This window comes from Cyprinus carpio, chromosome B23 (assembly GCF_018340385.1).
Source record: "Cyprinus carpio isolate SPL01 chromosome B23, ASM1834038v1, whole genome shotgun sequence".
Taxonomy (NCBI): domain Eukaryota; kingdom Metazoa; phylum Chordata; class Actinopteri; order Cypriniformes; family Cyprinidae; genus Cyprinus; species Cyprinus carpio.
Window position 1 is genome coordinate 13,717,111 of NC_056619.1, and position 21,546 is coordinate 13,738,656.

General features: G+C 36.8%; 1 protein-coding gene across 7 annotated transcripts in view; it reads left to right on the top strand.

The window, feature by feature from the left end:
* Positions 1-210: 210 nt before the first annotated feature.
* Positions 211-21,546, top strand: part of LOC109055079 (rho guanine nucleotide exchange factor 10-like protein) — a 46,866-nt gene continuing 25,530 nt past the window's right edge. Inside the window, exons 1-11 of one of the 7 annotated variants that reach the window (XM_042750693.1) lie at positions 216-361; positions 1,245-1,698; positions 3,416-3,481; positions 10,127-10,441; positions 10,629-10,656; positions 11,007-11,079; positions 14,563-14,692; positions 17,785-17,918; positions 19,710-19,823; positions 20,938-21,046; positions 21,312-21,415. In XM_042750693.1, coding sequence (XP_042606627.1) covers positions 3,445-3,481; positions 10,127-10,441; positions 10,629-10,656; positions 11,007-11,079; positions 14,563-14,692; positions 17,785-17,918; positions 19,710-19,823; positions 20,938-21,046; positions 21,312-21,415 — 1,044 coding nt within the window. In that variant the 5' untranslated portion in view covers positions 216-361; positions 1,245-1,698; positions 3,416-3,444. Of the gene's footprint in view, positions 362-1,244; positions 1,699-1,755; positions 3,148-3,415; positions 3,482-4,252; positions 4,724-10,126; positions 10,442-10,628; positions 10,657-11,006; positions 11,080-14,562; positions 14,693-17,784; positions 17,919-19,709; positions 19,824-20,937; positions 21,047-21,311; positions 21,416-21,546 lie in introns of those variants that run through there. The other 6 variants (XM_042750695.1, XM_042750694.1, XM_042750696.1 and 3 more) reach the window with 6 other exon arrangements.

Genomic DNA, 21,546 nt, shown 5'->3' on the forward strand with positions numbered 1-21,546 from the left:
ATTTTTTTACTATGTTAGTTTAGGTTCAGATGTACAAAAAAAAAAAACCCTTTAACTTTCATGGCAGTGAGCGTGTAGTCCACAAAACAAAAACACGAGGATGGGATGCGGAGCTGAGCGAACTACAAATGTTGAGTCCCGTTGACTAGACTATAAGTGCCCTCTGCTGGGGTGGAGGACGCATTAGGCGTCCACAAAAACTTTCTCCGCCATGGAGGAATTGAATGCCGATAAATTTGAATCGGATTGTTTTTTTATGGCCTGAAAATATGCATCTATCTCTACTTCCGACTATAACTTCTGTAATTCTTGCAGAACTGTATCCGTTGAAATGAAAAGGTAAAGGGAATTCTGTATCATGGTAAGTGTGATTATAATTTGTTCCAGATAAACAAATCCAATAGGAAATAAAAAAAGGTTGTGAAATTATAATAGAAAGTCATATTCAATAGAAAACCATTATATAAGGCATTCACTGTTTCTGACTGATATATGTGCTTTGTTCTCATTAAATGTGGATTAAAGGAAATTAAATTCCATTTTAGGTATGATGACTGTATACAGCATGTGTACTTGTTTAAAAGCTAATTGCTGGTTTTTATTTGACCATGTTAAAACATGTTACATGTTAGAAAATACAGTATTGCTCATTTGGATGAGTATTTCAGTTAAAACAGATGACTGCGTTTTTTTAATTTTCAAAAATCATGTTTTGTTTAAAATTATGTTATCATGTTTTATTGTGTTAGTTAGCTGTATTTTTTAACTAATCAGAATAACCCCAACTGCAGTTTGACTGAGATTAATTGGAATGCACAATGAAAAAACATGATTTTTTTTTAAAATTGTTATCTGATTTTGCAAATGAACTCTTCAGATAATAAAAAACCTACATATAATAAATGAAAAAAAAACTTGAATGAGGGGGAATCTAAATAAAATATGAGATATTAAGCAATATCATGTTTTGCAAGTAACAATTTTAATGAATTTTATTTTGTTTATTTTATTGGTCTTTATTTCTCATTAACATTTCACTGCATTATGTATTCTATACATAAGAGGGGAACATTCCTTTAAATTTAATTAAATATGCTTAAATTTTTTCCTGTTGACACAGTAGGATTTTTTTTTTTACTTAAGATAATTTATCATAATTAACTGCTTGTTCTTAACATGAGTACTGTCTATCTAGCATATTAATGGCTCTCTTTTTTCCTTCTATCAATGCTGTATCCCCCCAGCAGCAGCATGGAACTATTGAAAGATAAGTTGCTGTTCTGTGATTGGTGGGATTGCATGCCTGATGGTCTGGCATTGGCTGGTTGTTTCTTTGAGTGCAGGGAGGCTCTGTCCTGATGTACGGCAGGGGGAAGGAGTGAGTGCAAAGAAAGGAAAAAGGGAGGGACTGAGGAAAAAGAATAGAGGGAGAAGAGTTTTCATATTCGTGGGAGAAGCCGTGTCAGTTAATGGACTCAGAACTTGTTCCTTCACTAAAAGAAACATTTGAAATCAGCTCTTCACAATTGCTGTGCTTTCTGAGGAGGATACAGTGGTGTCATCAATGGTAGATTCACAGATGGCTGCACTGCGCAAAGATGGGAGCAGACATGAAAATGGATTTATATTGATAGCTTGTGATCAATAAGGACAGTATCAGTGGGGTGACATTTAAGGGACGTAAAGCCAGGCTTCTGAGTAAGTCTTTCTTTGGAAAAAGAAGCTAAATTCTAGTGCTTATATTGTTTTACATGTGAAAATCAGACAATGCAACATAACCTCACTGGGGGGGAAGTGAGTGATGAAGCTGTAGATAAAAATCAAAAATCATCCACACTCTCAGATTAAAAAATAAATAAATGATTGTGCATAATCTGACCACGTTATGCCATCTGAGATTATTGCTATATAAGAAAGAATGTTGTAAATTCACTTACAGGGAAATTGTTTTGTTCTTTTGTGATTTAGATTCTGTGATAATTATTTGATACTTCTATTATTGATATTAATATAAATCTGGTCTCTACTTCAACAAAAATAGAACATCTTTGACATTTTGATAGATAAACAGATTGACATAAATAGATCGTATTGATCCAAGATGGAAATGAAAGAAGCCTGGTGGATAATAACATCCAATCAAACCTACATTTCATTTGACGGCAATAGTGGATGACTTTTATATGTGTGATGTTATATGTGTGACATTTAAAAGCTAATCTGACATCTGTATGTCAGTTCAGTGCTAAAGCTAATCTAAGAGCAGATTCATGGTCTGTCCTTCAGCCTTACCTCCCAGTGTTTTGATATGAGCTGTGGGATGACCATTTTGAATCAAACCATTCCTTTTGGTCATTTTTTAACCTAAAAACTACAGTGTTTTATCAGAAAATCTTGTCTTCCTTCACTTTATCAGATCCACTGTCTAATCCATTTATTAAATGTAAATTCACTCCAGGAAGTGGAGAAGGATATCATAGTAAAGAGTGTCTGCAAAAAGAGCGGCCATGGAGAGTTAATATGTGTGGAGGTCCAGATGCCTCTGCCTTTGTGCCTGTGTCCAAGGTGATGCCTGTGTTATTTATTTGAAAGGAGTTGCTGGGCCATTCATTGGGCCTGCAGCTCTTACTATGTGCTTTACTCTCAACCATTAAACCTTGCTGTGTCTGTCGAGGTGGGAAATATGCTATTTGCCTTTGTCTATTCACTGGCTTCAGCCTGGTCTTCCCCTGCCCCTTTTTCTCTAGTGAATAATTCAAGCACACTGACCTACAGCTGTTAGGTTATCTATCAAGAAATAAAATAAACTCCTTACAAGTACTTTGTGAAGGTAGGCTGTAACTTTTATCCAAAGCAAATTATAGTGCATTCAAAGCCAGTATTTGTTTCCTGGGAATCAAACTCATGACCTTGGCCTTATTAGAGCCAAATGTTATGGGAGGGAAGACATCTGATGCGGTTAAAAATTGCTGACTAATTTTATTATAAATACTGACTGATGCAACTAAACCTGTCCTGAAGTCTTAGCAGCACATTTCTCTGTATCATCCTCCGGTCATTCCTCTTAGTTGAATTGTGTTGTTCTGACACACGCTGAGAGTCTTTCCCAGTAAATGTGGGAGGAGATATTGTGCAAGGATTCAGCTGGTAAGTCAAGCCTGGATCTGCCACGCACTGTTGAGGAATTTAACATTTTCACCCAGTCTCCTTTAGTAAACCATAATGTCTATGAACAGCATAAGAAAAACTTTAATTTCAGCAAAAGTCATATTTCACTGATATGCAGGGGTGTGGTGTTAGTTGCACTACAGTTTAAAGGCACTGTGTTTCACTAGACCATCCTGTGTGTGTTTAGGGACTTTGAGTTGAACATTTTAGAATACATGTGTTGACACAAAGCTTTTCTCTTTCACAGGAGTGCAGATATGACTACATATTAACTTCATGGCATCTCTACAGCCTCTTAACCCTCCTGAAAAAGGTTAGTACATGGATCATGCTGCTCGTTGTTTTCTGGATGTATTAGATATTTAAAATGTAATTAATTTCAATTGATTTATTAAAAGAGAGGACCCATGCAGACCAAGTTATTTTAATATTATTTATATACTATGGTAGTATTAATTAATATTTTACATTTTGGCTTTTATTTTTTATTTGTAGTTTTCTTTTAAATTTTAGTTTGTTTTATTGATGTATAATTTTTAGTTTTAGTAATTTTTATCATTTTACTTTAGTAGTTTTAAATAATCTCTTAAAATATGAGATAATTTGACCTTTTAGGTTAAGGTAAGGTTAGTTCAGGTTTTAAAATGTCATATGGTGTGATTTTTATTTTTTTAATGATATTAACAAATTAATAATTTGTAATATTTTTAAAATTACTTTATGCCATTTTTACATTTGAAAATTAGGATTGATATGTGTGCATTCACATTTATTCAAGTTGTAAGGGTATTTAGTTTTTTTTTTGAATTTTATAAATTTTTATAATTTGATCATTATACCACATTACATTTTTTATTAAACCTTTTAAAACCTTTTCTTTTAAATTGTATACAAGTTTTTCAAACCATATCAAATCAACTTGAATACATTATTGTACATTATGTGCTTTAAAACTTGAATACATTATTGTACATTATGTGCTTTAAAATATTTTTTTTTTATTTTGGATATTGCGGGTTTTGTGTGTCTTGGTCATTATTTGGTAGTCCTGCCAAGATGTTTAAGGAGGTACATCATGTGACATCACACTGCTTACTGCACTCTCTGGTATAAACAAGGCCCAAACAAAGGGTATCTGTGCATGACACATTAGGGTGTGCACTTTTCAAACAAAGAGAAACCATAATGACAGTGTAAGAACTGTTAATGACCCCTGCAGGTCACCTGTTCTGGAATATTACAGAACAATACAGTGTTTAAAACTCTGAAACAGTTACCCATTTGAGGGAATACAGTATTACCCTCTTAATCTCCAGAGAGCTTGTGAAACTGCTTGAGGGCTTGGCAGTGCTCAAGGTAACTGACCATATGCTACAGCAGAGCAATTCCTCCACCATATGCCACCTGCTCTTGACACACAACTATCCTGCAGCCATGGAGACTGCTTGCATGAGACAATCGCTTAAATTTCTGGTTTCACCCAAAATCCACCTGGCCGAGTCTAAGGGGTTCTCATACTTTTGCTGGAGAGAGGGGAATGAGGACAAGAGGCACGGTAAACGAATGTTTTGTAATTTTGTGATTGTTGAAGGGAATAGAGCGCCTGAGCACTGCATGATTTCTGACCTTTAGAGCCATTTTCAAGTCATGTGAGCTTATATTGACTTGAGTAACCGATTTGTGTTATTTTATAAGGTAAATCTGCACCATAAAAAATTGGAGGGAACTTAAAGCAGAGAAATTTCAAACGTAGAAATGTGAGCATGGGAATTTCTTCTTTGTAACTGGTTGTTACACTGTTGATTTGCACAACCCACTTTCTTGAAACAAGTGAAACCATTAAATATTATGCAGTACTTTCAGTTGAGTATTCTCTATAGAGACCATATGGTCACATGTGTAATCCTGCTCATCACATGCATCACGTGCTCCTGTGGCTCAGTGGTAGAGCATTGCGTTAGCAGCGCAAAAGGTTGTGGGTTCAATTCCCAGGGAACACACATACTGGTAAAAATTTGTATATCTTGAATGCACTGTAAGTTGCTTTGGATGAAAGCATCTGCTAAATGTAAATGTAATGTAAATCACATCAGTTTTTCTCCATCCAGTGCAGAAGAGTCTGTAATCTCTATTATGTGTTTTGGCTTCTTTGCTAAACGTAACATTCCAACAACTGGTCAGAAATTGCCAAAAAGTGATGTCATGTTTTGTTGCTTAACTCAACTTTGTAGTTTACAGCAAAAGTTATATGCTGTCATTACTCTATTACTTCTGGATTCAGCTCACAACTCACTCATACTTTTGTTGTGTGTAACAGATTGTTTTCATCTGTATTATTTTGTCCATCTGTTCGATGTTTGTGGTATGTGTTATCAGAGGGAGGGAGTTTTGGCTTTTAGCTTGTGAGTTTTGGGTGTTTTTCCGAACAAATCTGATGACTCGCAAGGGTTTTGTTTCCAAAGTTATGGTCAAAACATATTTTTGTGCCTTTTCTTTGACTCAGTCTGGCATCATAATGGTAAACAAATGTAGCTTCTTAGATACGGAATGTACACTGAATCATAAAGACCTCATTTTTGTTTGTTGTGTTTATGCTTTAATGTGAAATGGCATTATGCATACTAATTCAGAATGTTTTATTGCAATCAGTCCATAGCAGGCAGGCCCTAGGGATTATACTGTGGCTTAGTGGTTACACTGATAAACACAATGCTCATGAAATAAAATACAGTAGATTTACAGGATTATTCTCTATTCTTAAAACCTTTTTAAAAATATTCCCAAATCCACATTTGTAATAATGTACAATGAGGTTTAGGGGATGGGTTTTTTTGAAAAACAATCACACCAATCACATAGCCTAGCAGTCCTTAAAAACTGCTCAGAACACACTATCTATCACATAGCAATACTCCAAAAACCACTCAGAACACCATTGCAACTCTCAAACACTCAGCACACCATAGCAACACTCTGCTCAGAACTTCTAAAACTACTGCTCAGAACATCTTAGCAATCATATCGCAACACTCAAACGACCACTCAAAACACCATAGACATGGTGTCTGAGTGTTTGTATGAGCACTGTGATAGTGTTCTGAGTGTTTAAGCACTGTGATGGTGTTCTGAGTGTTTGTATGAGCACTGTGATAGTGTTCTGAGTGTTTAAGCACTGTGATAGTGTTCTGAGTGTTTAAGCACTGTGATAGTGTTCTGAGTGTTCATATGAGCACTGTAATAGTGTTCTGAGTGTTTATATGAGCACTGTGATAGTGTTCTGAGTGTTTAAGCACTGTGATAGTGTTCTGAGTGTTTATATGAACACTGTGATAGTGTTCTGAGTGTTTGTATGAGCACTGTGATAGTGTTCTGAGTGTTTATATGAGCACTGTGATAGTGTTCTGAGTGTTTATATGAGCACTGTGATGGTGTTCTGAGTGTTTAAGCATTGTGATGGTGTTCTGAGTGTTTGTATGAGCACTGTGATAGTGTTCTGAGTGTTTATATGAGCACTGTGATGGTGTTCTGTGTGTTTGTATGAGCACTGTGATAGTGTTCTGAGTGTTTAAGCACTGTGATAGTGTTCTGAGTGTTCATATGAGCACTGTGATGGTGTTCTGAGTGTTTATATGAGCACATTGTTAGTGTTCTGGGTGTTTAAGCATTGTGATAGTGTTCTGAGTGTTTATATGAGCACTGTGATGGTGTTCTGAGTGTTTATATGAGCACTGTGATAGTGTTCTGAGTGTTCATATGAGCACTGTGGTGGTGTTCTGAGTGTTTATATGAGCACATTGATAGTGTTTCTGAGTGTTTGTATGAGCACTGTGATGGTGTTCTGAGTGTTTATATGAGCACGATGGTGTTCTGAGTGTTTAAGCACTGTGATGGTGTTCTGAGTGTTTATATGAGCACATTGATAGTGTTCTGAGTGTTTATATGAGCACTGTGATGGTGTTCTGAGTGTTTAAGCTTTGTGTTGTTTTTGTGTGTTAACGCATGAGCACTGTGATAGTGTTCTGAGTGTTAACGCACTGTGATGGTGTTCTGAGTGTTTAAGCATTGTGATGGTGTTCTAAGTGTTTGTATTAGCACTGTGATAGTGTTCTGAGTGTTTGTATTAGCACTGTGATAGTGTTCTGTGTGTTTATATGAGCACTGTGGTAGTGTTCTGAGTGTTTAAGCACTGTGATAGTGTTCTGAGTGTTTGTATGAGCACATTGATAGTGTTCTGAGTGTTTATATGAGCACTGTGATAGTGTTCTGAGTGTTAACGCACTGTGATGGTGTTCTGAGTGTTTGTATGAGCACCGTGATAGTGTTCTGAGTGTTTAAGCACTGTGATAGTGTTCTGAGTGTTTGTATGAGCACTGTGATAGTGTTCTGAGTGTTTAAGCACTGTGATAGTGTTCTGAGTGTTTAAGCACTGTGATGGTGTTCTGAGTGTTTAAGCACTGTGATAGTGTTCTGAGTGTTTATATGAGCACTGTGATAGTGTTCTGTGTGTTTATATGAGCACTGTGATGGTGTTCTGAGTGTTTAAGCACTGTGATGGTGTTCTGAGTGTTTAAGCACTGTGATAGTGTTCTGAGTGTTTAAGCACTGTGATAGTGTTCTGAGTGTTTATATGAGCACTGTGATAGTGTTCTGAGTGTTTGTATGAGCACTGTGATGGTGTTCTGAGTGTTTAAGCATTGTGATAGTGTTCTGAGTGTTTAAGTACTGTGATGGTGTTCTGAGTGTTTAAGTACTGTGATGGTGTTCTGAGTGTTTGTTTAAGTGCTGTGATGGTGTTCTAAGTGTTTGTATAAGCACTGTGATGGTGTTCTGAGTGTTTCTTTAAGCATTGTGATGGTGTTCTGAGTGTTTCTTTAAGCATTGTGATGGTGTTCTGAGTGTTTATAAATCACATAGCAAAAACAAAAACAACCACTTAAACCACCATCACAACACTTAAACAACCATTTAAAATACGCTATCAGTCACAAAGCAAAAACAAAATCAACCACTCAGACCACCATCGCAGTGCTCGTACAAACACTCAGAACATCATCACATTGCTTAAACAAAACGCTTAGAACACCATCACAGCACTTAAACAAACACTAAGAACACTATCACAGTGCTCATACAAACACTCAGAACACCATCACAGTGCTTAAACATGTCTATGGTGTTGTTAGTGGTTGTAGACCACCATCACAACACTCAAACAACCATTTAAAACATGCTATTTGTCACATACTAAAAACAAACAACCACTCAGAACACCATCACAACACTGAAACACAACCACTCAGAACATGCTGTCAGTCACATAGGAAAAACAAAAACAACCACTTAAAACACCATCACATGCCTAAACAAACACTCAGAACATTCTTTCAATCCCATAGCAACACTTAAACAACCATTCAGAATACTCTATAAACCACATAGCAGCGTCAGAACACCATTGCACTGTTCAAACAACCACATTGGAAACACTTAAAGGGGTCATATGATGCTGCTAAAAAGAACATTATTTTGTGTATTTGGTGTAATGAAATGTGTTTATGAGGCTTAAGGTTCAAAAAACACATTATTTTCCACATACTGTACATTATTGTTTCTCCTCTATGCCCCGCCTTTCTGAAATGCGTCATGTTTTACAAAGCTCATTTGTCTGAAAAGCAAGGTGTGCTCTGAGTAGCCAGCTATCCAGTGCATTGTGATTGGCCAAATACCTCAAGTGTGTGACGGAAATGTTACGCCCCTTGCCATACTGTGATGCTGCGTGTCCCAGTCAGAAAATCGGCGTGACAAGACAAAAACAATAAAACCCACTACAAACAAGCCATTTGTTGCATCCAGTGGGGACATAATTATGGATTATAATGACTTATACTGTCTTTTTACGTGGTGCGTTGCATCACGCTGCATAAACATAAAACCATGTCTGCATTTATGATTGGAGAACAAGCGCTACTCTACACTGCTCAAAACTCGCGTTTGAATCATCAGTGGCAAATCCTTTAAATATGTAAACATACTTACAGACTGTGAGTCAGAACAGCCGGCATTTACTCTCCCAGGATCTGTGTTAAGTCATCTGTTAAATGCGCTGCACACATCTGAATATTTGGGTTGAACTGTTCTGAAACAGTGTTGTAAATACAACTTAACCATTGATTTCTAGTTCTAGTTTTTTTTTGGAAGACCAAACAAAGTATTCTCGCTTTCACAATGAAACAAACAGCATCTCCACAACATGGCGGCAGCAACAATACTACAGCGAGAATCAAAGTTACGCCTTCTTTCTTTGCGTGAACATTTGGGCAGCATTATGCAAATCTTCCCACGTTGTGATGTAGACATGTGGGGGCGTGTTTAAACAAGGCATTTTACGAGGGCGTGGATGAGTCTTAACTTTTATAAAGAATATCGCTTTGGGTTTGAAACTTTAGTCTTTGCAACTTTAGTGATCTTATCTATTCACGAATTAAGCTAAAATTAGAAAATGATATAAATTGCATAATATTGATCAATCAGAATAACCTAGCAACTACCTAGCAACACTTAAAAAACACTCAGAACACCTTTTCAGTAACCTAGCAATGTTTAAACAACCACTCGGAACACCATAGCAACTGAATAGTAACACTCAAGTAACCACTCTTAAAGACCCAACTACCACCTACCTAGCAACATTCAAACAACCACCCAGAACACAGTAGCAGCATAGATGTTTACACATAGATGCCACATTAGCGCCTATTTCTGTGGGCCTCTATACATATATAAGCCATTGGCCATATTGGATCGGTCAAGGTCAGTCTGAACATTTCCATTGGACTGTGTGTCTGCAATCATAGTTATACACACATATGAATATCGATCATATTTTTTTGGGAATTAAAATTTTTAAAATGTGGTTCTAATACTATTTTCAACCTTGAACCTTTTTGTGTTATTTCAGAGTCCATGGTCACTTCTGTGACTCAGAAGGCCCAGGAGGAGGAAGAAGAGGATGATGAAGATGAGGAAACTGGCGAGAAGTTTGAGTTTGATGACAGCGAAGATGAGCAGAATACAGTGGAGAACTCTGTTGAGAAAAAAGAGTCAGGAACTCCTCATGTGGAAGCTGAGCATTCAGAAAATACTAATGGTAGCACTGCCACAAATGCACTTTATTGTCAAGCTATGAAGCGTAATCAGCAGGCGATAAACGGAGGGACTCCTGCTGGTCTGGAAGACCAAAATATCCCCACACATCCTTACACAACAAACTCGGGTTAGTCTGCAGTTTGCGTTTGTCATAAAATATGACTGTTTTTATGTATGTTATATACTAGATTACCTCACTGATTCTTGAAACATGGGATAAAACTCGTTTTTGTAACTTATTTTGTCCCTGCACCCAAGAATCAGTGATCTGTTTGTTGGAAAATTATGAAACATACTTTCTGTTCTTCCTACAGAGATGGTGGCCAGACAGTCTCCTGACGGGTAAGAATGTTTGTATGCCTTATGTGTTATGCCTCGAATATTTTCCACTTGAACATCTTGAACCTTATTTTTCCTACAGGATGTCATCATAGACACTAAATCTTTATAGGCTTACTGTTTGAGGTGTTTGTCCCCTAAAGGACTTTACTCTGTCTTAGCCATATAGTTCTATGGTTGAATATTTACCTTTTATGTTAAGACATTTCTTACTGTATTAGTTATTAAACAGCTCGCTCTGGCTCTAGTGACATCTAGTGGTAATGTGATGTGACCATTACCACACAGTGACTGATAAGAATAAACATGGAGGGGCAGTATTTCAATACTTCTGCATTTCTGTTTTGTTTTAGGAGTTCTGTCTCAACGGAGCCTCGAGTAGCTGATGAACAAGCAAGCTTTTGGAAAAGAAATAACATTTATGAAGGTATTATACTTAGAGAATATCTCTAGTGTTTGTGGTTATAAATGGTGCGAGATAAATCTATTTAAAGCAGTCAACTTGGACTAGCTGGACGCACCAAATTGTGTCACTCAAAGAGTTTAAATAACCAGCCGTCTAGTGACTGACTGTCACTTGAAAAAAAACAAGCTCTTGTTTCAATGTTGAAAATGTAGAAAGAAATGCTGACACAAAGTTTAGTGACTGACCATTAATTTTGAAATGTGGTTAAAATAATGTCAATTGTTGTTTCACCCATGAATTAACATCAAAACAATGTTGAAATAACATTAGATATTGAAAAAAAAATTAAGAAAATACAGTTAATTCAGTGTTGAAATTTCAAAAGGACATTGTAAACATATTACAATATGAACATTGATTCGATTCACAAAACAGAAACAAAGCTCAGCAGTGATTCAGCCTTCTTCCATGGCTTTTGGGAATAAATGCTGGCTGGGAAGGCATTTCAGTGATTAAATCTGACAAATCATTTTGCAAATGTATCTCCAGGTTCACATTTTGGGCCAGAGTGCCTCTATACAGCTATCCAGAAGTCTCCCAACAAACAAGCTCAGACAGGTTGGTGGCTCTGTGAAGGGGCTATGCCATGCCTTCCTGTAAATCCACACTAATGCAAAAATCAGCATGGAAATCAGAGCTCTGAAAAATAGCAGTGACTAATCTAATCCAGACCCACAGGAATCTCACGGGAAATAAAACAACACACCCATGCCAAATGTCCACGCTTGGTTCAGACTAATAAATCAGATTCTGTGGAGAATTTTCTTGAAAATTCTGTTGCAATCCAATCAAATAACACAACAAAGAAGTGATTGAGCAAACACAATCATATAGTGAATATGATTCCTATGATCCCTTGTCAATATAATTCATTATATTCCTAAATTGTGAAATCTGCATTGGAAACAATTGTATGCATGTTCCAAATACTTCATGTAAACTAACAAACTACTTGGCATGATTTTGAGAAGTCCTGGTAGCGTCAACAATTCAACGGCCATAGTAGAGAAGTGACTTCAAAGCTGTGTCCCTGAGCTGTTAAACAGTCTCTGCTATGTGTGTGCAGCCCCAGTTCACTCTCTGGAATGGTTCAGTGTGGTTTCAGAGCTCACTCTGCGACTGCATAAAGGTACAATCCCCACTCCCCAGGACAGTTGGAATAGCTGCGCTGTTTTTGTATTTGACTGTAGATCTCCTTTGTCTATTACACGGCTCTCTGGTATATTGATTCTGATTGATCAGTCCCCACCTTCAGCCGTCTGATATTTCCTAATAATCTGTGTCGCCCGTGGCAATACTGTATAATCAGTCTGTTCATATTGGTAACTTAAACTGGAGCTACGTTCTTGTCTCTCGTATCAGGGCAGACTTGCTCTCTCTTGCAAGATGCAACTGTCAGTTTCTTTTCTCTCAGTTATTAATTGTATTTTTAATTACTTAAGAGTATTTACATTTTAATATTACTGCAATAGTTGCAGTGTTCGTCTTACTGCTAAGCTGATTGTTTTTTATGTTATAGTTGACCATTTTTAATAGCAGAAACTTGTAATTTTATTACAATTTATAATAACTGTTTTCTATTTTAATATATTTTACAATTGTATTTATTCCTGTGATGGCAAAGCTGAATTTTCACCAGCCATTACTCCAGTTTTCAGTGTCACACAATCCTTCAGAAATCCTTCTAATATGCTGATTTATTACTATCAGTATTGAAAACAAACAAAACAAAATGACTGCTTAATACTTTTGTGGAAACCATGATACTTTTTTTAGGATTCATTGATGAATAGAAAGGTCAAATGACCATCATTTGTTTGAAATAGAAATATTTATAACTGTTGATCAATTTAAGGCATCCTTGCTGACCTCTACTGACCTTAGACTTTTGAATGGTAGTGTATTTATTTGTTTGATCAGTAGCCGTGTAATAATAAGCGGTCTATTTTGCAATAATAACCAGCTGACTGTACATTATCCTATGCATAGAGCATAGTTAGATCTGTCTTGATCCCTTTGAACCTTTTGTTTACCAACATTCAGAAATAATTAGCAACCCAGTCAAGTCTTTTTTGTTGGATTATTGCGGTTGGAGTATTTTGGCATCATAGTACTGACGTTTTAGGCTGTAGATAGACTTACTGTAGTGCACTGTATTGACACTGTAAATACAGGCTGTTGCTGTGCCATGACTAATAATGAGAATTGGCTTCTATATCCACTCCCTGCTGCTGTCATTTCCACACCCTTTTAGATCTTTGCGTCTTTTCCTAAGTGTATAAACATTTACTTATGTGCAACATCACACTGACAATCATTGCCGCTACAAAGCCACATAAAAATACAAGTAAAGCTATATCATCAACATCTGTGACATGATGTTGATTATTGCAGAAAATCATTTTGAACCGCACATGTTGAGAGAAATGCACTCATGCAAGTGCGATGCCAGAAATGCAACTGTTTCCCCATCGATTCCCATAATTTTTCACACATTTTTACAAACTGCAAGATAAGAAATGATTTTCTATGGTAAACAACATGCCACAGATGCTTAACTTGGGTTTAACCTAGAATTTTCCCAAGAAAGATATTTATATTGTACTCCTACTCCTAATTAACGTGTTCTCAGAATTTTAAATGATCTCCCTCTGACATCCCAGACAGTAGTCTCGATATATCCTTCAGTTATTCAGAGGCCTAAACAGTTTAAAGAACCTTTCACTTTGAGATATTTTAAGCTCCCGTGGAGGAGACTCAGCAGGCGACTTCATTAGCTAAAAAGAGGTTGTCAACAAATCTGTATGCACTGTCACAATACAGACAAGTGTACGTATCGTCAATCTGCCATTCGTGTAGGAGTATGTTTGTTATCTTGTAGTACTCTTGTCAGAAAGCAAGCTCAAATCTATGTCAAAAGGATTTTTAATGTGCTTTTCTGTGCTAATCATGGCTAAATTTCATTTGCACTCTCAACCAGCACTGAGCTTAAAGTGATAGTTCACCTCAAAATAAATACAAATTTACTCAGCCTCATGCCATTCCAAACCTGTATGAGTTTCTTTCTTATTTTGAACGTAAAAAATATTTTGAGGAATGCTGGTAATCAAACAGTTGATGGTCCCCATTGACTTCCATAGTATTTCTTTCCCTACTATGGAAATCAATGGTCCCACAGCCCAAAGACATGCAGGTTAGGTGAATTGAAGATTCTAAGAAGTTCTGATGAATGATTATTAAATGATGTTTGCAGTTATTGTGCTTCAAATTAGATCCTAAACCCAGTGTCCCTCCCACTTAAAGTATTATCCTATCCTTTTTTGATTATTCATGCTTAGAATATGCTCAAGTATCCATCAAACAGTTCTATTAGGAGTCTATTATCCTTTATGTAATAGAGTTTATTAGATGTATTTAGAAGTTCTTGTTGCTCTTTGCTCCTCGGGAAAGCTGTTCCTCAATCAGATGAAAATTCACCCTCTGAACAACTGAAGCAGAGCTCAGCTCCTCCTGCTCGTTCAGAGGTCATCTACGATGATGTGCCCTGCGAGAACATCATGCCACCAGATGCAGGTCAGTGTCTGACTGTGGGCATCATCTGTCCAGATCATTATTGTCATCACCCATAGGAAAATTCTCACTTGAGAGCTCAAATATCTCAAATAATTCTTCAAGATAGCAGTGAGGTGAAATGGAGAGCATTTATTTATTCTCCTATGTTTCTACTCTGTACTCTACCACTGTACTGTGGTAAAATTAAGGAATTTTATGCATTGATTTTTCAGTTGTTTTACATGTATTTTAAATTATAAATTGAATTTTTGAATTGAAATTGAAATTTGAATTGAATACAGTACTGCTTGAAAGTTTGTGAACCCTTTAGAATTTTCTATATTTCTGGCCAAACCATCATAAGATTTTCACACAGGTCCTAAAAGTAGACAAAGTGAACTCAAATCAAATAAATTAGACACAAATATTGTCTTTGTCATTTATTTATTGAGAAAAAAAATCCAGTGTTACATGTCTGTGCATTGCAAAAGTATGTGAATCTTTGATGGGATGTTGGTCGAATTCTTCCTTTGAACTGCTTGCTTCAGCTCCTTCCACTATATTTTAATTGGATAAAAGGGATAGTTCACCCAAAAATGAAAATTACCCCATGATTTACTCACAATCTTTCAGACGAATCCAATCTATATATAAAAAATGCTATATATAAAAAAAATGTCCTGGCTCTTCCAGGCTTTATGATGGCAGTGAATGGGTGTTATTTTTTTTAGTAGTCCAAAAGAAGTCAAATAAAGCGCATCCATCCATCATAAAAAGTTTCCCTCGAGGCTCTGGCGGTGAATAAAGGCCTCCTGAAGCAAACAGATGTATTTTTGTAAGAATAAAATTGATATTTAATACTTTTTTGTAAGTTGCAATATCTAGCGCATTCACAATAGAACACTGTTCCGGCGGATGATGTAGGAGGACGTAGGCATAACGTAGTTTACAGGAGCAAAGGAAGCAAAATTTCCTTTGTTTAGCAAAGGAAAACTAGTCTCCTCTTGGTTTATATCGACATTTTTCTTTAGAAATCCTCGTTTTGTGCTTCTAATTCCTGACTGGTGTTTTGTTTTGCTCTCTCCTCTGAGATTCCGTGTTCGTCACTTCCCTACATCCTGCATCATCCGCCAGAATGCCGTTGTATTGTGAATGGATGTACGAACGGTTAGCAGAAGCTAGAGATTGCTTTTTTAAAAAGTTTTAAATATGGATATTTTTCTTATTTCTTGCATTGATTCACTTCACGAGGCCTTTATTCACCCCCACGGAGCCGTACGGGACACTTTTTATGATGGATGGATGTGCTTTATTTGACTTCTTTTGGACTACTGAAAAATAACACCTATTCACTGCCATTATAAAGCTTGGAAGAGGCAGGACATTTTGTAATATAACTTCAGTTGGATTCGTCTGAAAGAATAAAGTCATATACACATAGGATGCCTTATGGGGGAATAAATCATGGGATACTTTTAATTTTTGGGTGAACTATACCTTTAAGCTCTGGACTTTGACTCGGCCATTCCAAAACATTATCTTTATTCTTCTTTAACCATTCTTTGGTAAAACAACTTGTGTGCTTGGGGTTGTTGTCTTGCTGAATTGCCCACTTTCTTTTGTAGACTCAGTTCTTGGACAGATATCCTGACATTTTCCATTAGAATTTGTTGATATAATTCAGAATTCATTGTTCCATCAATGATGGCAAGCTGCCCTTGCCCAGATGCAGCAAAATAGGTCAAAACCATGATACTACCACCAGTTTCTTATGCTGGAATGCAGTGTGTTCTTTTCTCCGAACATAACGTTTCTCATTTAAACCAAAAAGTTCTATTTTGGTCTCATCTGTCCACAAAACATTTCTCCAGTAGCCTTCTGGCTTGTCCACATGATCTTTGACAAATTGCAGATGGGCAGTAATGTGCATTTTGGAGAGCAGTGGCTTTCATTTTGCAACTCTGCCATGGACACCATGGTTGTTCAATGTTCTCCTGATGGTGGACTCATGAACATTAATATCAGCCACTGTGAGAAAGGCCTTTAGTTGCTTAAAAGTTACCTTGGGTTCTTTTGCAACCTTGTGGACTATTGCAAGTCTTGCTTTAAGAGTGATCTTTGTTGATGGACCACTCCTGGAGAGGGTAACAGTGGTCTTGAATTTCTTCCATTTGTCCACAGTCTATCTGACTGTGGATTTGTGAGTCCAAACTCTTTGGAGTTGGCTTTGTAATCTTTTCTGAGGTCCTTGGAGATCTCTTTGTTCATGATACACTTCTACAAACATGATCAGGCTTTGTTTGATCCCTGTTCTTTAAATAAAACAGGCCACACAGTGACACCTAATAGCTGATTGAAAACACATTGATTGAAAACACTTCTGAACAGAGGACTTTAATTTCACCTTTAAAATAGCTGCTAATCCTAGAGATTCACATACATTTGCAGTGCACAGACATGTAACAGTGGATCATTTTTCACAAGAAAATATTTTTGTCTGATTTGTTTGATTGGGTTCTCTTTGTCTGTTTCAGGACTTGGACGAAAATCTGATGACATTTAGGGTTTTATATATATGTAATTTTCTGCCAGAGCATTATCTGTTTTATTCCGATCAGATGACCGAGTTCCAAAAGACTCAAAAATGTTACAAACCGTGCACGGATGTAAAGTTTGCAATGTTTGCAACCAAGAATTAGATTTCAGACATTTCCTTCTTGTCAAGTCAAACTATCTGGCCTGTTATATCTGCATTAAAGATTTTTTTTGCTAGAATAAACATCTGACACAAAAAATATACATAAATTCTCTAAGGAAGGTGACAGATCTTCCAGCCTGGGCCATTGAACGGGGTACTTGAACTCACTAGGGGTGTTCAAGAGTTTGAGGAGGCCATGTGACCCAGAACCAAAATGTGCAGATGCTAATAAAGTGCAAACTCAGAGCAATAATTCTACAGTCAGTGCATTCATATAGCACAGTTTATTTTCACCCTGTAGTAACTTGCCTATACCAACCAACCCACGTACAGTATGTTTCCGGCTTAGATGTATCTTGACTCAGGACATCTTACTTCCTCCTACCTCACATTTTTTTTTGTGATTATTTTTTAGAGGATGATGTGATCTACGAGGAGGTGCAGAGGTCTGGTGAGTCTGGACTGATAGACAACAGCTGGGGCTCCAGTGAGTTTGAGAGTTACGACGAGCAGTCAGACAGCGAGACCAAGCAGCCCACCCGCAATAAGGTATAAATATACTGCCCATTTATTATCAAAACTAACTTAAGTTATAAAATGAATAAATTACATATTCTGCATTAGGGCTGTGTGATATGGACAAAAAAAAACTATCGCGATTTCTTTGATCAATTTTGCGAGTTCGATTTTAATCATGATTTTGACACACACAGACATGCTTTACAGTCATAAATGCATTCAGTATGAATTTGAAACATATTTCCTAAAGAAAACCAATTAGAGCTATATCAAAAAGTTGTAACGTGTCTCTTGAACAGACATAAGTCAAAATAATCACTAAGTAAAGGTGTTCCAAAATGTCTAGACATATGGCAAAAAAATTAAATAAATAACTAAATAAATAAATCCCGTGTCCAGGGATTTTTTTTTTTCTTTTTTGCCATGCATTGGTCATAGAGCTCATTGTAGCGGTGCCTCAGGTGTTGAAATATATTTGATATACATTATACAGGTTCACACGTACTCTGTTTGCAGTGCGTATACAGTATGCGTATGCGGTGCAGAAGCAGCAGCGAGAGTGCATTATTGTAACGCGAAAGTACATTTAAAATAATGCGCGTTCGCACGCAGATTTCCTTTGCTCTGTCACAAAACCAGACGCACGTGCTCAGATACATGCTGCTCTCGCCCGGAGAGAGTGCGCGCACTTAAGTGTTTTCTCTTGTTGATAATGCTTCGTGTTGTGTAGTAACTATTTTTTTTATCATGTGCTAGATATTAATTATTTTCGCACCTTTATATTACTAACCATTTCTGTTCACATATTTTGCATATTTTACCGCGTGAAGTGTGAACTGTCTGATCTGTTAACATGGGCTTGGGAAAAATACGCATCACAGACAGTGTGTGAACCTGGAGTTACGTAGGCATATGCCCAGTCTGTTCTGTTCTTGCGCTCCACTTAGGTGCGCTGCATTCTGATTGGATTGGATAACATACTGCGGGAGGTCGGGACCGCAGAAAATCGTGCTATAAAGCGATTTAGAAATCGCGCATGCTCAAATCGTGATCGTGATTTCGATTAATCGCACAGCCCTATTCTGCATTGACTAACAAAAGTCAAAAGCAATATCAAAACAGTGTTCTATTCAAGCTGCCCAGCATTAGCTTAGCCAATGGCGTGTGTGTAGGGGCGGGGCTATTGATTTGTGTGACCAGTGGCAGATAGGAGCATGATTTAGACCTGTTTGAAAACAATCACTATTTATGCTAATTCTGTTCAGTTATACTAGTAGAGCAGAAATTACACACTTCAACTTTAAAAAAGGAAAGGATTTTTTTAGAACTCAGTTTCTTTCAGTTCTCCTTCCTTGCTGGGTTTACCCTGTTCCTGTTCTTAGTTAATGTCTGTTGATGCATGTTGAGAGGATCAGGTCTTAATCCACAGATGTTGCACATCATGCATGAAAACAGGTACAGAAATCCTTAACTAGACTAACCAGACTTGGCCTTATGCAGTCTTAACTTGGGTAATTATTTTTAAGGAATAATTTGTAAGTTGTAGAGCTGTTTGAAGTGTGAAGTTTTAGTACCGTGAACCGAGACAGACACTCTCTGAGGCTAAATCTCTTGTCTTCTTCACGCTGTTATGTCTGTCTTCAGTTCCCTCTGTTGTTGGCCTTGATGTTATCACTGTCTGCCTGCGTCTGTCACTCCCTCAGTCTCATTGTTTTCCTCCTTCTCCCCTCTTTTTTTGCCATCTTTCTTTATGCACTGATATATTTCAACCCCCACCCCCCCGTACCGCCTGCGGACATGGCTTTGTGGTAATGGATATAGATTTCCCCAGATGTACGACGTCTGAAGCAACGCTGCGTCCAGACCAGGCGTGAGCTAGCCATGCGGTTAGGGGCTCGAGATGTCGGCCAACTCAAACAAAACTATGACATTAAGGTACCATTATAGAGTGGTGGGTGTGTGGTTATCACTAATACTTGAGACATGTGACAAAACTTATTAATGACTGTGCATATATTTTCTGTCAAAACTGTGATATGGCAGCTCCATAAAGGAATTGTTTTGGATTTTAGATTTTGTTTATTTTTATTTTTATTTTTATTTTATTTTTTTTTATTTTAGAATTTCCTCTATTTTAAGTTCAGTTAATAATTAGTAACATTAGACAAACAAAATGTCTTTTGAATGTAATACTTATGTGATAAAATATATTTGTATAAAATTAAAATGCTTTTATTTAGCAGGGATGCAATAAACTGATTAACTGTGTCAGAAATCTTTTGTAATAATATAAATGTCTTTACTTTTTATGAATAAATGTTCTTTCTATCAAAGAATCCTGAAAAATGAATTATGGTTTCCACAAAAATATTAAGCTGCAAAGCTGTTTTCAGCATTGATAATGAAAATAAATATTTCCTAAGCACTGAATCAGTATATTAGAATGATTTCTGAAAGATCATGTGACACTGAAGACTGGAAATTCAGCTTTGCCATTACAGGAATGAATTACTTTTTAGAATTTATTAAAATAGAAAGCAGTTATTTTAACTTGTAAAAATAGTTTGGAATACTAATGTTTAAATGTGTTATTAATTTTGAGAATGGATAAAAAAATAGGAAACTTCTTTCAAAGACATGACAAGGAAAAATGCACATGAAAGAAGCAGTAACAGAGCTCTGCAGCATGTTTTGTCTCAGTTTTAAGGATCAGTGTTATATTACACATCAGACTAAATCTAGATTATGTAGATTTAGTTGCAATTTCAACTGTTCACCAAAATTCATATATAGCTAGTAGTTATAGTATTCCATCATGCTAATCATTTTACAATGGAGAGTCATTTTTGTGCAGTCAAAATGAAACTGTGTGAAATGAATCCACTGAGTGTTGCAATGGTTTCAACTGAGCAGAGAGGGACCTTGAGGGTTTGTCCTGGTGCTGCTGATCCACAAACAGGAATTTATCTCTTCTCTTTTAGTTTTGCTGATTCATTTTGTTCCTTGCTGTCATCTTATGCACTCGACCGATCTCTCTTTCCTCCCATAGGTTCAACAGCTCATGAAAGCAGCTAGAAATGGCACGAAAGATGGACTGGAAAAGACCAAAATAGCCATGATGCGAAAAGTGTCCTTCCTGAGTAAAAAAGACTGCACAGGTTTGACTTTTAGACTCTCATTTCCTCTTGTTAGTTTCTGGTGTTTTTTTCTGACACCTGGTAGGTTACAGTACAGAAACAATGCTAGAGACTAGATGCCTCTTTGAATGTTTGAGTTATTCTGAGATAGCAAGTGGCATGTTATTACAGAGCTATAGAATAGTGTTTACCTAGAGGGAGACGTGAGCCGAGATGGAAGGTATTGGAATAGTAGATGCCAGTGGGAATGAGGAGTTTAACTGTGCTTTTGACTCTCAATGTGCAGATGACACAGAGGAAGATTCTGGATATTTGGATGTGACTGTATCTGAAATCAAACATCCACCACCTCAACTTTCTCCTATGCCAGAAGGGCTCAGTAGCCAACAGGTGCGTGATTCTATGTACTTAAGTGTGAATCGGCCTACATTACTGTCAGTATCATACATGTCCTGCTCATTTATGACATATTTACATACTCTACCTTAAAAATACTTTTGGTCAGTAATATTTTTGAACGA